At 40.4% G+C, this 14,217-nt stretch overlaps 1 protein-coding gene across 1 annotated transcript in view; it reads left to right on the top strand.

Moving 5' to 3' along the window:
- LOC101767409 (DNA topoisomerase 2-binding protein 1) overlaps window positions 1–4,908 on the top strand; it is an 8,176-nt gene extending 3,268 nt beyond the window's left edge. The window contains 11 exon segments of the mRNA XM_012848029.2: window positions 1,319–1,501; window positions 1,915–2,008; window positions 2,127–2,580; window positions 2,677–2,816; window positions 2,930–3,279; window positions 3,526–3,693; window positions 3,782–4,072; window positions 4,193–4,361; window positions 4,433–4,605; window positions 4,701–4,727; window positions 4,822–4,908. Of these exon segments, the coding sequence (XP_012703483.1) occupies window positions 1,319–1,501; window positions 1,915–2,008; window positions 2,127–2,580; window positions 2,677–2,816; window positions 2,930–3,279; window positions 3,526–3,693; window positions 3,782–4,072; window positions 4,193–4,361; window positions 4,433–4,605; window positions 4,701–4,727; window positions 4,822–4,908 (2,136 nt within the window).
- Window positions 4,909–14,217: the final 9,309 nt, after the last annotated feature.

The following is a 14,217-nucleotide window of genomic DNA, read 5'->3' as shown; positions in this document are numbered from 1 at the left end:
GCCCCATAATCCCTGCAGGTGAATCAGCGGTTACCAGTTGCAGGATCGCGGTCGCAACTGTAAAAGTCCAAGTGTGGCGCCTGTAGTTAAATTCCAGGTTAGTGAGGAAAAAATTCTAGCTTTTGTCTGGTGACACATCTTCTCGATTGTTGGGGTCAGTTGGGCGCATATGGAGGACCCATCCAGAACATTCGAGCAGCGGGGGTGGGGGGGGGGGGGTTTACTCTGGTAGCTTTTACAGTTAGTTCACATTTAAACTAAATTATTATGATTTGGATCCTAATCTGCTGATTTCGAACATGTCCTTATGATTTTTGACTAAAGGGATGATATTATTAAATATTGTATGTAATGATTTAGCCAAGGGTATTAGAAATTTGGTAAACTGGTAGCTGTTGTTAATTATGGGAAAAGAACCTTATTTGTTGTAAAATGATATTCATTTAAAGGACTAGGCCAGTTTATCCTTTCATGACCAAAATCCACGTTCAAGGCTTCAACTTCAAAACCAGGTATTTGACATGTCGTTAACTCTCAAAAAGTCAAAACTGTACAAAAATACCCCACTTTCATGTTGTGTTTAGTAAGCAAGCTGTGTTGAATGCCCTGTTCAGAAGTTGAGAGCCGATTTTTGGCTTCTAGATTAGAGTCGATGATGATAAAATGAAGTTTTTTTCCATCTTTTAAGTTTTCTCACAGCCATCAGCAATCAGCTGGGAATAAGATTTCTCGGTATCAGTTGAGAATAAGATTTCTCGATTTCCACTTTTAGATTGGACTAGACCATGAAGTGTACAGGTGGTTATGCTCCAGTTTTTCGCAGATTTGTAGCTGTTTTTTGCGGAGATTGGCTAGGATTTGTGACATATCCCTGTGGAAGCTGACCAGAAACCTATACTAGCTACTACCTCTGGTCCAAAATATATATTATCGTACAAAACATGATCCTTACTATACATAAAATTATATATAACATGGAATATGATGTTGATAGAAGCGAGCAGAGCCATTTCTTTCTATTGTCGTCAAAAGAAAAAAAAAAGTACTAAAGGCGAAGGACATTCTGTTGTACAGCTACTTTGGAGTTTAGCGATATAAAAATCGCCAAATATTTTTTTCTAAAAGAAAAGATCCTATATGCCATATATTGCAACATATTCTCTTGTCAAACATGTGCATCGGAGAATGTATAAATGTCCCAAACAATAAGTAAATCTGACCAGTGATAATAGTAATTAGTGCAAGTGCAAGGTAATGAACTGCAGCCTATAGACACAAAGAGCTCCCAACCTCATTCAGAGCTACTGTCAGCTGTTTTCTTACAAAAACCACATCTGTCAATACATGTTTTATTCAATTCAATGGTCACCCTCAATTTTTGATGCTTTATTTTTCTTTTGTCTGATCAGATGAACGAAAGGAATTGGAGAAAATAATTGTGCAGAATGGTGGCCAGTTTTCAGCCTGTCTTACGCGGAAATGCACCCATTTAGTTGCAAATATATCCTTTGATGCTTTATGCATTTGATGTTTTCTGTATGAATTAGTTGCATGTGCACTGTCTATTTCGTCTTCCACACATCCATAGAACAGGAAATGAAATATTGAGGATTGAAAAGTTGAGTTATCCAAAGTTAGTTTAAACTGACGAGTGATGGATGCACATCACCACTGTGAATTCCTGAAAGCCATGTGTCCATTTGTCAAGATGACAAAACAAGATACAACTCTGAAAGAAATACTATTTGGAGTTCAGCATTTACTCAATGTTTGCTCTAGTGTTAGTGAAACCTACAGCTTGGCATTTGTTAAATATTACTGATTTCCAGTACAGCTCGGTACACTTTTATTGCTATGGGCATTTGTTATTTGTCGCGATAATCTTAAGGAAACTTTTCTTAACATGTTATTTACAAACCTGGAGGTGACAAATATGTCGTGGCCAAAAGGTGGGGTAATATCCACATTGTAAATCCTAGATGGGTTGAACAATCGGTTGCTCGAAGAGGTAATAACATACCCAGGGTCTATTTTGCTGCTGTAATTTGCTTGTTTCTCCTGTAATTGTTACCAATTGTGCTGTGGTTAGTCTAACATTTTGATCTTCTTTCGTTATTGGGATGAAGCTTGCCTAGATGAAAATAGCTACCTTGTTTGTCAGAGTTCATCTGCTTATTCAAGTGGTTTAAAAACTTCACCCAAAGAGCAACACAATCCAGAGATCAGTAGTGCAAGTGCAAGTTTTCAACCTGTTCCAGCAATGTCAGTCGATGATTCAGTATCAGTGTCACAATATGTGCCTGCTTCATTTGGTGATGCTTCAAAGATCAGCAACACTGATATTGTTGGTGCACCTGGTGTCCAAGAGGCAAATGAGATGCAGGTCGATAGTCACGTTGCTGAGGACTCAGAGGCAGAAAATGATGATCTATATTTATCAAATTGCAGAATTGCTCTGGTGGGCTTTGAAGAGAAAGAGTTGTTAAGGCTACTCATGATGATACGCAGCGGTGGTGGATCCCGGCATATTTTGTTAAATGAGAAGCTTACTCATATTATTCTTGGTGCGCCTTCAGAGGAGTAAGTTCATGCAACTATTTCTTCTGTATACCTAGTATTTTGTTGAACTGGTTGCAGTTGCATCTGATTGTGCTTTCTTCTTTTTTTTCTTGGCAGTGAAAAAAAGGAAGTAAGACGTCTGGCTTCATGGGGTGTAATAAATGTAGTGAAAGTAACATGGTTAGAAGATTGCAATAGAGCAAAAAAGGAAGTAAAAGTATCCCCAACTCATGTGGCTACTGAGCTACTCTTGAAAGGTACCAGATTTAGTTGTATTTCACATTATTAAAGTGGACCATGTTAAAAATTTTGCAACATATTTTGTCCTTGCTTGGCATCACTTTCATTGTTTTCTACCTTTTGAATGTAGAGTTTTCACAAGTGACTATGGAAAAATCTTCTGATACACGTGAAACGAAGGTAGCCAAGAGCTCATGTGGGATTTTTCATGTCCCAACTGTTAATGACTCACATGACAAACAACTTGAAAAAGATATGTCATCTGAAAGAAAACCAGCAAGAGGCAAACATGAAAACAGCATGAACAAAACCCGGTCAGCAACCAGGTCTGCAAATTCAAGCCAACATAATGGGGTGGTCAACATAAGCAAGTACCATCCCAAATCTAAAGGAACATCTGCAGTGAATTCAGGAAGTAGCAGATCAAATGTTTTCAAAGGGAAAACATTTGGCTTTTCAAATTCATTTTCTCATGATAAGGTATGCTGCTTTGCTAATATTCCACCACTTCCTGTATTGGCATCATTTCCTTATTTGTGCCACCTCCCTTTTCCTCTTAAGATGACTCTTGATCCAAAACTTACTGGATGTAGTACACCAGAGCTGAAAAAATGGTGCAATTAGAATAATCTAGATAGTTCCTATTTTTCTTCTAATTATGCATAATTGTTAGTTTCCACTTGCTTTCATTTCTGTTGACGAACTGGTTATATTCATCTGAATCAGAGACCTGAGGTTGTTGATTGGATCAGAGAAGGTGGAGGCGTTGTGGTGGATGATATACAATCTGCAGTTGTGGATTACACAATTGAGTGCCATGGACGGAATGGCACGCCTTGTGACTTCTCTCATTCAACAGTTGTTTCAACTCAATGGATACGCACGTGTTTGGAGGTATGCTTCTGTGATCTTAGTCTCATCTCTGTTTATGCTTTTAAAGTGCCAGGCTACCTTCAGTTCTTACATTTTAAATTTTGTAAAGGAGGGTTGCTTGCAAGATGTTGGAAGCCATCCTATCTTCTCTCCTTTGCGCTGTCGCATTCCATTCCCAGGATTTGAAAACTTCCGATTCTGTATTTCACAATACGGAGAGAGAGAAAGATTTCTGCTGAAGAACTTGTGCTTCGCTTTAGGCGCTAAGTTTACAGAAAAAGCGTACAAGGGAGTGAGTCATCTTATCTGCAAATTTGCAAGCGGTCCAAAGTATGAGGTTTACTCCAAAAGAGGAACTCCAACCATTACTGCAGAGTGGCTCTTTGAGTGTGTAAAACAGGTACATATTCGATACATGGTTTTGAGCATATTTGCATCTTTCCATTTAGTTGTTCTGTGGAAGATAGCTTGTGAGCATGGGATGTTTATTGCTTAGCAAGATGGTGAATTGTCATTGCAGGATACAACTGTCCCTTTTGATCACTTTCAGCCGAAACCACTTACTTCCCAGGACAAAGAGGCTGATCTGTGCACTGTCAGTCAGTATTCCACTCAGGCAACCAGATTTAACTGCTCTGAGCTGCTTAGTGGATGTCAAGTAACAACTAGCAATCCAACACACAACTCTGGTAATTGTTCGTTATACAAGTTGTGAGAAGAAACTTTTTTTCACCACAAACTCATCGTGTTTGCTTAGCAGGTGTTGCCTCAGCTAATGAAGAAACAACTGCTCCTGCTGTAAGTAAAAGAAAGCTGCTATCTGTTTCTGGCCAGGCTAACGATACATGCGGAAACATCGGAAGAACTGAGAAACACCTCGAAAGTGGCTCTGTTCCAGATGTTGCAGACGCCATCGAGGTCCTATCGTCCAAGGTAATGCTACTGCAATCCATACACTTCACTGTTACATGGACATCTTTGGGACGTTATCTAAATATGTCAACTCCCTTTTTTTTTCAAATTTGCAGATTCAAGATGTGCAATCTCCTAGGAGTGTATCCTATTCTTCTGGTGATCAATGCCTCTATTGATTTTCTTACTCCGTACTTTAGATATGTATTAGTATTGTATCCTTAACTACTCATACAGATATTTGAACCTGACAATTCTGCTGTTGTTCAAGATCAGAAAGATACACACTCCTTTGGCATTTCAAGGAGCTGGTTGAATATGTAAGTTGGTACATTATGTATTTCAAGGAGCTATTCATGCACTCAATCATCATGCCTGCTCACTAAAACTTCCACTTCTTATACAAATACAATTTTTTTTTAATAAAACAAAAACAATGATAGAATGAATATTTACACAGACCAGCACATCTAGGTAGAAGGAACTTCCATCTAGCTACTTTGCTTGCACAGTGGATTTCCCTTACTGGTACTGCTGTTTGTTTATTCTAGGCAACAGAAGCAAGACAACACACCTGGCAGCCCCAAGGTCCAAAGCTTAAACTCCTCCCCTGCACCCTCCCCAGCTCCCACTACCTATTACCCTTTCAGTGAGACGCAGACAGAATCTCAGGTCAGTGTATCCTATGATTAAGATGTCCTATACTGACACCTAACAGCAATGATCAACTCACGTAAACTATGTGTTTCGTGCAGGTTGTTGGCTATGAGGAAGATCTGACCGGCAGGCAAAAGATCATCGACAGAGTTCGCTCTCAGAGCATTAATGTAACTCCATCAACTGAGAATCCTTGAGTTAGTCCGGAGGCGAGCTACACGCATCTTGCTTGCGTTGCAGCGAGATCTGCACCTCAATTCGTGAGGGGGAGATATTGTTCGGCCTTGTTGGCATCAGCATGAGCAGCAGGGATGGCGTTGTGAATATGGAGGCGCGCCTATTCTCAACCAGAGGATCCACGCGTAGCATAGGTGGAGAAAGATTCTCATGGCATGACATTCGGCCGAAGTACCACGATTTGGTATAAGTAACTCACCCCTGTTCTCTAGATTGGATAACACGCGGAACAGAGACCCTGAAATCAAATCTTTGCTGCGCTGTGTCATCCTGTATATTAAGGCCCTGTTTGTATACGCTTTTCCTAGCCACGCTTAGATTATAATCTAAGCGAAGATTTTCTCGCTTCTCGCTTTTCGCTTCTCGTAGTTCAAATCGTTGAAGCGGCTTACCACATAAGCGAGAATCGGTGGAAATAAGCAAAGCGTTTGGTGGGATTCTCGCTTATTTCCACCGATAAGCCGCTTATAAGCGGATACAAACGGGGCCTAACAAGTTGGTATGTAGCAAGGACCGACGAAACAGGCTCTTGTTCAGTATTGTGGATATCCCAGTGGTTTGGTGTATCTGGTGAGCATATGAGAAAGCCCTACAATTGCTTTGTGTATGTAATCTCCTTTTCCTGTAGACAACGCTTCCCACTTAGCTGTTTGTTCCGGACATGTGAGTAGGTGCTGTGAGTGACTCTTCTACTTCGAATCCTGGATTGGTTCGTATGTTTATGAATGATCACACAAACAAAGTCATTATCTTTAGTTCTTTACGCATCTTAATGATTGTTTTCCTCACAAACAAGCTGATTATCTTTACGCCTGAGAACGATTCCATGGTGGATAAGAGTACTTCCACACGATCACTTCCTAATCTAGAGACGCACATGCGTGATCACTTGATAAGTGCAGCTTCGCATTACTTTAGTGCAACAATGGTTGTCTTGTGAAGCCTGAAGCGTAGGAGGGAGCGGCGAGTGACCAAGCATTGTGCCCTTAGACTTGAGTGATGACTGACTTGGCGCCCCTTCCGTTCCGTCCACTCCTAGAGGCTGCTTGGATAGGCCGAAGCCGGAGACCTCGTTGAAGTTGCTGGACTTGATGATGTCGCGGTGCACGATGGGGGGAGGGTCGGCGCCGCGCGACGCGAACTCGTACCGTGCAGGAAGGCGATGCCCTTCGCCGTGCCGAGCACCACCTACCCGGAGCCGCCATCATATCGATCTCCAGTCCAGGCGCACGACGACGGACTTGCCTGCAGGCATGCACATCGATCCATCGGCCGGCCGGTGCCACTCGCTCGCTGCTCTGTTGAATCGAATGAAGAAGGAAATCCATTAGCAAGGACATGAAATCCAAGCTGTGTACGTATTATTTGGAGAGAAAAAAAAAGGTGTGTGCGTAGATCACCGGCAGTCTCTCCTGATCCGATTCCGCTTTAAACCTCCGCTCGTCATGACTCATGAGCACCAGAGGCCATCCTACAGTCCCTACTCATGTAGACTAGATTGGTTTCATCGAAAGGTCGAAAGTAGCCCCCGCAGCGACTTTTGGCCAGAGCCTACTACGATCTTGGTAGTGCAGCAGCACCGAGGAACAGCATTAGCAAGGACATGTTTGTAATTCCCTTTTTTTTTCTTTGTGTGTCCTTTTGCAAGTTGTACGGGCCATACTGTAATTTTGTTTTTCTTTCGTATAGGCCCTCTTGTGAAAGGCTACTTCCTCTCGAAAAAGCGCCAAAAAAAAAGAAAATGTGAATTTAAACGTAGTAGAAAAAAAAAATCTCCTCTCCTGAATCGCCAGCTGAAGCTTGTGGCTTCTGGCCTGCTGCTGTGCTGCTTCTTCCGCATCCTCACCCTGGGTCAGCGGGTTCTCTTTGTCGTCGGCGTCGTCGCCGGTGAGGTGAAGTTCCCGTAGTCCTCTTCATTTTGCCTGTTCGCCCCCAATCATTTCTCTACACAACATGATTAATTAAAAGGTCCAAAATATCCATTACACAACATTATTAATTAAAAGGTCTGGAATAACCATTTCTATGGATTCAACATACTCAAGAATCAATAATCTCTCCATATATATACTCCCATTCTAAAAATCAAAACTTTCTACACTATAATCATTTTGGTCAACTACTACAAGGAAGCTAAGCCACAATTTTCTTTCATATCTATTTAAATACTAATTAATAATCAACATCAAACTAAAAAAATACTAATTAATAATAAACACCTATATAAATGTAAACTAATTAAGCACTAGGAAATAAAAGAAAAAATAATTAGGAAGCAAATAAATGTATAAATAAAAAATCACTCAATTCTCTTTATTTACAGGAATCAAAATTTCTCTACCTCTGAAGCAAAAAACAAGAGAAGCTAACCATAAAAGGTGAGAGGATCAAGTTGTGGACCTTTTAGAACGCTTAGATGAGTGAAAACTTTAAAAACTTTGGAGAAAATCCGGCAGCACCTCCCCTACACCTGAAGCACCATGAACATAGCTCGGAGTGTTCATGGCTCGGGCGAGGGGAGGAAGAAGGGGTATATATAGCTGGGGACGAATTAACACCCATTGGTGTTACGAACCGATGCTAATGTTGTTTGAAAACATCAGCACCGGTTGTTGCCACCAGCCGATGCTAATTGCTCTCATGCTCATCAACATTAGTTGGTGGCAACAACCACTATTGATGCGTGGGATTTAGTACTGGTTGTGCCTCCAACTAGTACTAAATCTGCTTCTATGGTCTGGCCGTTACGATCGGTGCTAATGCTCACATTAGTATCAGGTCTTATTTTGACTGATGCAGATGAGAGGAATGGAAAGTGGTCTCTCCAGTTGTGTTTCGTGAGACGAATCCGACTAACTCAGATGTCTGTGTGTACTGTGTGTGACCACTTTCGACGTTGCTGATCGCTGAGGCTGGAACTTTTCCATATTCTAAAAAACTTCATGTCGAATAAGGGCCCACCCGTTTGGGGCTTTTGGCCCGCTCCTTCTTAATTGATCGATATCACAATTCAAGTCGCAGAAAATTCAGTTGCTCGTGGTCCCAATAATACAGATCGATGGATCATTCGTTGATCAGGTCACTACCAGGGAAAACGTCGGTTGGGAACGTTTTAGTACTAATTGTGCAACCGGTATTGGTAATTTAGTATTAAAGAGGGCCTTTAGTACCAGTTGAAATACCAGTACTAAAGGGTACCCTACCACGCCGCGCGCAGGGGCAGCCTAACTAGTACTGGTTGGTCTCCCAACCGGTACTAATTTTTTTCTTTTCTTTTCTGTTTCTTTATTCTATATTCGTATTTCATATTTGTTTCCTTTATGTATACTACTTCTAATACGCTAATATATAAAGTTCTATTTATCTTTATATTACATTTGAGATAATATTATATATATAGACATATTGTGCATACACATATATGAATAATATTACATTACTTCAACTTTCCAAGTTCAACATTTCGTATTTACTATTATGAACCCGAGTCTTGACAGTGATGTAGATTTGATCCATCATTATGAAACTCCCCTCCTGGATTTATGACCTCGTCCAGAAGAAATCCACAGAGTTGTTCTTGAACTGCCCTACTGCAGTCCGTGTTGACTCTTTCCTTCCAGTACATCATCTGTGTATATACAAATAAATTGAAATATAAGCAAATAAGAATTGATTTTTGAAATATAAGCAAATAAATTGAAATACTAATCTAATTTTTCTAACTATATACACATGAATTGATTTTTGAAGTATATACATATGAATTAATTTTTGAAGTATATACACATGAATTGATTTTCTAAGTAGAACTAATTTATTGTTAAGAATTTTGTATACGTACGGTTAAGTCGTGGTCAGTCATACGTGGCAGACCTACAAAGCTGTGGATGAACTCACATACGTGTATCCGCATAAAGTAGTACCCGACTCTTGTCTCCAACACTATATATATGGAAAAAAGTTATGAAATATTTGTTGTGTTAAAGCAAGTGTCATGAGATGTGAAAATTCAACATATACCGGAAAAGTCTTCCAATAAAGTTCCTCCTTGAATTCACCCATATGATTTCAATAGAATCGAGCCCATACTTTGTTCGTAGCGTCTATGATGTCATTGTATTCTTTTTTTGGTTTCCTCAAAGAGTCGAAGACATATACGAAGCTCATATCAGGCACGACAACAATGAGTATCCAATGGAATCTGTACAGCCAAAGAAATCACGTGGATTCGGGTAATATGTTTAACTGCTAGTTAGTCTTACGTTTAGCTGCTAGTTCGAAAAAGAAAGAGATGGGAAACACGCTCACTTGAAGTTGTGCAATAGTAGTATGTACTTCTGGTAATGTTGCTTATCGAGGAACTTATATATATTCTTCAAGGTCCGATTTGGTTTATCTCTTAGAGTTGACTCATTTACAACATCGGGATCCATGAAGCCTACTTGATAGTATCCTTTCCTTCGACAAGTTTGAATCTTCATCATGCATGATACAAAATCGAATAGGAGTTAAGTCATCGCACAATGACTAGAGCGGGAATTTTAAAATTAGAGGATATTAAAGACTTACAAAACCCAACAACCGATGAGTGACTTGTCAAGTGCATCTTGATTGAATAGGCAATACAGTTCCTTCAACAGCACGTTTATGTTGTCTTCCCCACAGAAAAAATGTTGATCACCAATTCGAACTTCGAGCACGGCAAAACCCTCGGCTGAAGCCTACATGTACCATTGGTGCAACTTGTACATCTTCGTTGGGAGATGGTCCACCAACTACGGCCACACAAGCAGTTTCCCATACTCATATGTCCATTTAGCAGCCCCAGGGTACTTTGGGATGTGATCCTCCCCTCGAAGTTGAGCTACGGTCAGATTTGTATCTTTAGCGAATTGCAACAGGTTCTTATCAAACTCAAAAAGCACCTGGAGCGGGGCAACTGATTGATTGGATTGAGCTCCGAGTTGAGGAATAGTTGATCCACTTTTCTTCCTCTTCTTAGAAGCCTTTGTTATCTATATATCGTAATTAGATAGCGGTGGTTTCTCTAGCTGTTTCCTTTGCTCTGCCTCCATGCTTCTGATGAAAGCCCGAAGTTTACCCTTGTCAAGTGGTGGCTCCTCTTGCTATTTCCTTCACTTCGCAAAACTTGCGAAGAAAGCTTTTTTCTCAGCATCCACTACTGCTCGGAGTTCCTCATCTGTCATATCATATGGCTTCTTGGGCGCTGATTGCTTCTCCTTCTGCTTTTTCTGCTTCTTCGTAGCCACAGTAGGCGGAACTGAAGGTGTCTTTCGTCGTGTAGCCATGCTCATAGGAGGTGGAGTCATGCTTGGATCCCTTTCTGGTATTGGACTCATGCTGGGATCTCTATCTAGTAGTGGATAGGGTGCCCTAGCAGATGGCGTAGGTGATCTTGCCCTTGAGCCTTGAGGAGATGATCCCAAGGTCGAGGGATTCGGCTGCGTAATCCTTATGTAGCGATTGAGCTATAGAATCCAACCATGGATGGATTCTCCTAGATTCTTTTCCCTATCACCTCTAGGGATCTCCAGTTCTAGGTCATTCCAACCGTCGACCACTCGGTCCACCCAACTTTGGCGTAACCGCGAGCTGGAATCTCCACGTCATCAAGTGTTTGGACTTGTGTTGGTTGCTCAGCCACACCATAAGCCACCACGATGAGCTTGTTCTTCACAAGAGTAACAAGCTCACAAGGGGCTCTCCCAGTTATGTCATCCATGGGGTGGCATTGGTTGTCCTCAAGTATGTCAAAAGATCCTCTAGCTGGGGCTTCCATTGAAGCGACACTACTTCAATGCTGAGTGGGGCTTACGTCGATATGTGGCCCTGATGCTGCAGTAGCTGCTTGTTCACTGGCTTGTTTGCTAAGAGCTAGCGCCACACGCTGGTCGATTACTTCCTCCATTCTTGCCTCTGCTGCTGCTATTTGTTCTTGCAACTCTCGCAGTAGTCGTGCGTGGTCGGCCTTACTTCTTTGGCAACTTCTGTATGAATCAATATGCTCTCGAAAGGTAAACTTTCACGGAATTACTCCTTTGCCTCGGCATCGTCTAGGGTGTTCGGGATTTCCAAGTGCCATAGTCAGCTCGTCCCTCTCTTGATTAGGCATGAAAGATCCATTGGTTGTTTTCTTTATTAAGTCAACAAGTCTCGTAGCTACTTCTCTTAATTCATGGCCGAACACAAACGATCCATCTTCAGGATTGAGCATGCTGTCATGAGCATAATACTAATTCTTTGCTCGCTCAGGCCATTCAAGAGTCTGTGATACTATTCCCCTAACAATTATGTCATCTTCCATCCTTTGCCATTTCATGATCCCCGACACGTAACCTCCTATCCTAAGACGATGAAAGTATTACTTCTTGTGAGCATTGTTGATGTTGGTCTGAGTTTGCTTAGTGCTCTTTTTTGACTGCTTGAACTGTACAAAGGAATCCCAATGATCTCTTAACTTTAGGTGCTTATTAAAATCAGGTGTAAGTCCCTTCTTTATGTACTCTTTGTTCAAGTTTTTCTTGTACATCTGAAAAACAATTGCAGCCTTCTTGAAGCCTCATTCTTTCACTTTGTCTTCCTCTACACCTTCGAACATGAAGTTATCTTTTAACTGTTCCTATAACATTGCCTTCTCTCGGTCAGGTAAGTAAAGGATCGTGCTTGTGGGGACTGGGACATTGTTAGGTTTTTTCCAATTTTGAAAGCTTATTGGGATGTTATCTCTGACAAAAAATCCAATCTAATTCACCAATTTTGTCTTAGCATTGGGAGGAGCAATCAGTTCACCATCTTCAGCAATTTCCATGATGATGATACAACCCTCTAATTTCTTCTTCTTGCCTCATTTCTTTTGAGGCCTGCTGCTCGATCCAGATGGATGAAAATGACAATTTGTTGCGTGATGATGTTTCTTTTGATAAGTAGAGAATTCAAATAATGTTTATGTATAATGATTGCTATACCTCGCCTTGTTGCCCATCATTGCCTCCCTCGGCAATTTATTGCTCCTCATTGCCTTCCTCGGCAATGGGTTGCTCCTCGTTGCCTCCACCAGACATGTTGAGGTAGATGTCAGTATGGCTGTGATCGATCTCCTCATTTGGTTGATCGTTTGTGCCGCCTTCAGCAATCAACTAGAATATGTATTCCTCTACCATTCGGGCGGCCTTCTCATCCTCTGACCATGCCATTGTAACTAGTATAATATAAAAGGAATTATTCTAAGAAATAGTAGGCATCAATAATAAAAAGAATGACTACAAAAATAATTAAACACTTATACAATTTGTAACTAATATAATATAAAAAGAATAATTCTAAGAAATAGTAGGCATCAACAATAAAAAGAATGACTAAAAAAAGAATTAAACACTTATACAATTTGTAACAATAATAAATGACTAAAAAAGAAATGGTACACTTATACAATTTGTTACAATAAAAAGAATGACTATTATAATAAGAATGACTATAACTACAATATCATAAAATTTCTTGGTAATTTATAAAAGTATCAAAGTAATTTTCACTTATTTCTAGATATTTCTAACAATTAACAGAATTTTGTAACATGGATTGTCATACAATTTACAATTAATAAGCTTTTCCAACAATGTTTCTATAATTTCTAGCTAATTCAAGAATTTTTCTATATTCTCTAGCTAATTCAACATTTTTCCTACAATTTCTAGCTAATTCATATACTGCAAAAATAAAAAAGAATTGGCAACAAAAATAAAATGAAACACTTATACAATAATTATAGTGAATTGCTAGAAAATGACAACAAAAATAGAATGAAACACTTATACAATAATTGACTAAAACAATATTACTTGGTAAATGACAACATCATAAATTTACATGGTAATTTCTAAAAGTGTCAAAGTAATTTGCATGAATTTTTATACATTTTTAAGAATTAACAGCATTTTCTATAATTTCTAGCTACTTCAAGATTTTTTTTCTAAATTAACATGATTTCCAACACTTATACATATTTTTTCTAAATTAACATGATTTCCAACACTTATACATGTTTTTTCTAAATTAACATGATTTCCAACACTTATACAAATTTCCTACAATTTCTATATAATTTTCTACAATTTTAGATAATTTCCTACAAATTTCCTACAATTTCTATTGTAGCAGAAATTTAAAAAACAATATGACGTGAGCTGGCCGTGGGCTTACGTTAGTGGCAAGAAGCCGAGCCCGTGGTCGACCGCGTGTCTGCTGGTCGCGCGCGTGGAGGGGCCGGAGGCGGCGGCGGTGGTGGACGACAGGGGTCGGGCCGCGGGCGGTAGCGATGGGGGGCCTAGTGAAGCGTCCCCACATAAGTAGAGACTAAATGTGATACAAATATGAGTCCCAAGAGGCTGATAACACATTTATTCGACAGATAATTCAGTTACCGTACAACTCCCGATGGAGTGGGCGTGAGAGCCACGTAGCGATAAGAAGTAAATAAACAACAGCGGCTAACCAAGCGACTGTCAAAAGACAGCACTTGGGACTACATGGCAGCAGCAGCAGCAGCATCTTGGAAAGGCCAACACCACAGGCAGCGTTGGGTACGGACACGATCTCTACTCAAGGTCTTCGGTGATGAAGTCCGGGTCTTCCTCTGTAGTAACGAAGCAAGGGTGAGTACGAATGTACTCAACAAGTCCAACCCCATCCACGGAGGGGGATACAAGCAAGTATATGCAC

This window comes from Setaria italica, chromosome VIII, assembly GCF_000263155.2.
Source record: "Setaria italica strain Yugu1 chromosome VIII, Setaria_italica_v2.0, whole genome shotgun sequence".
NCBI classification, from domain to species: Eukaryota; Viridiplantae; Streptophyta; class Magnoliopsida; order Poales; family Poaceae; genus Setaria; species Setaria italica.
This window is presented reverse-complemented; position numbering and strand designations above follow the sequence as displayed.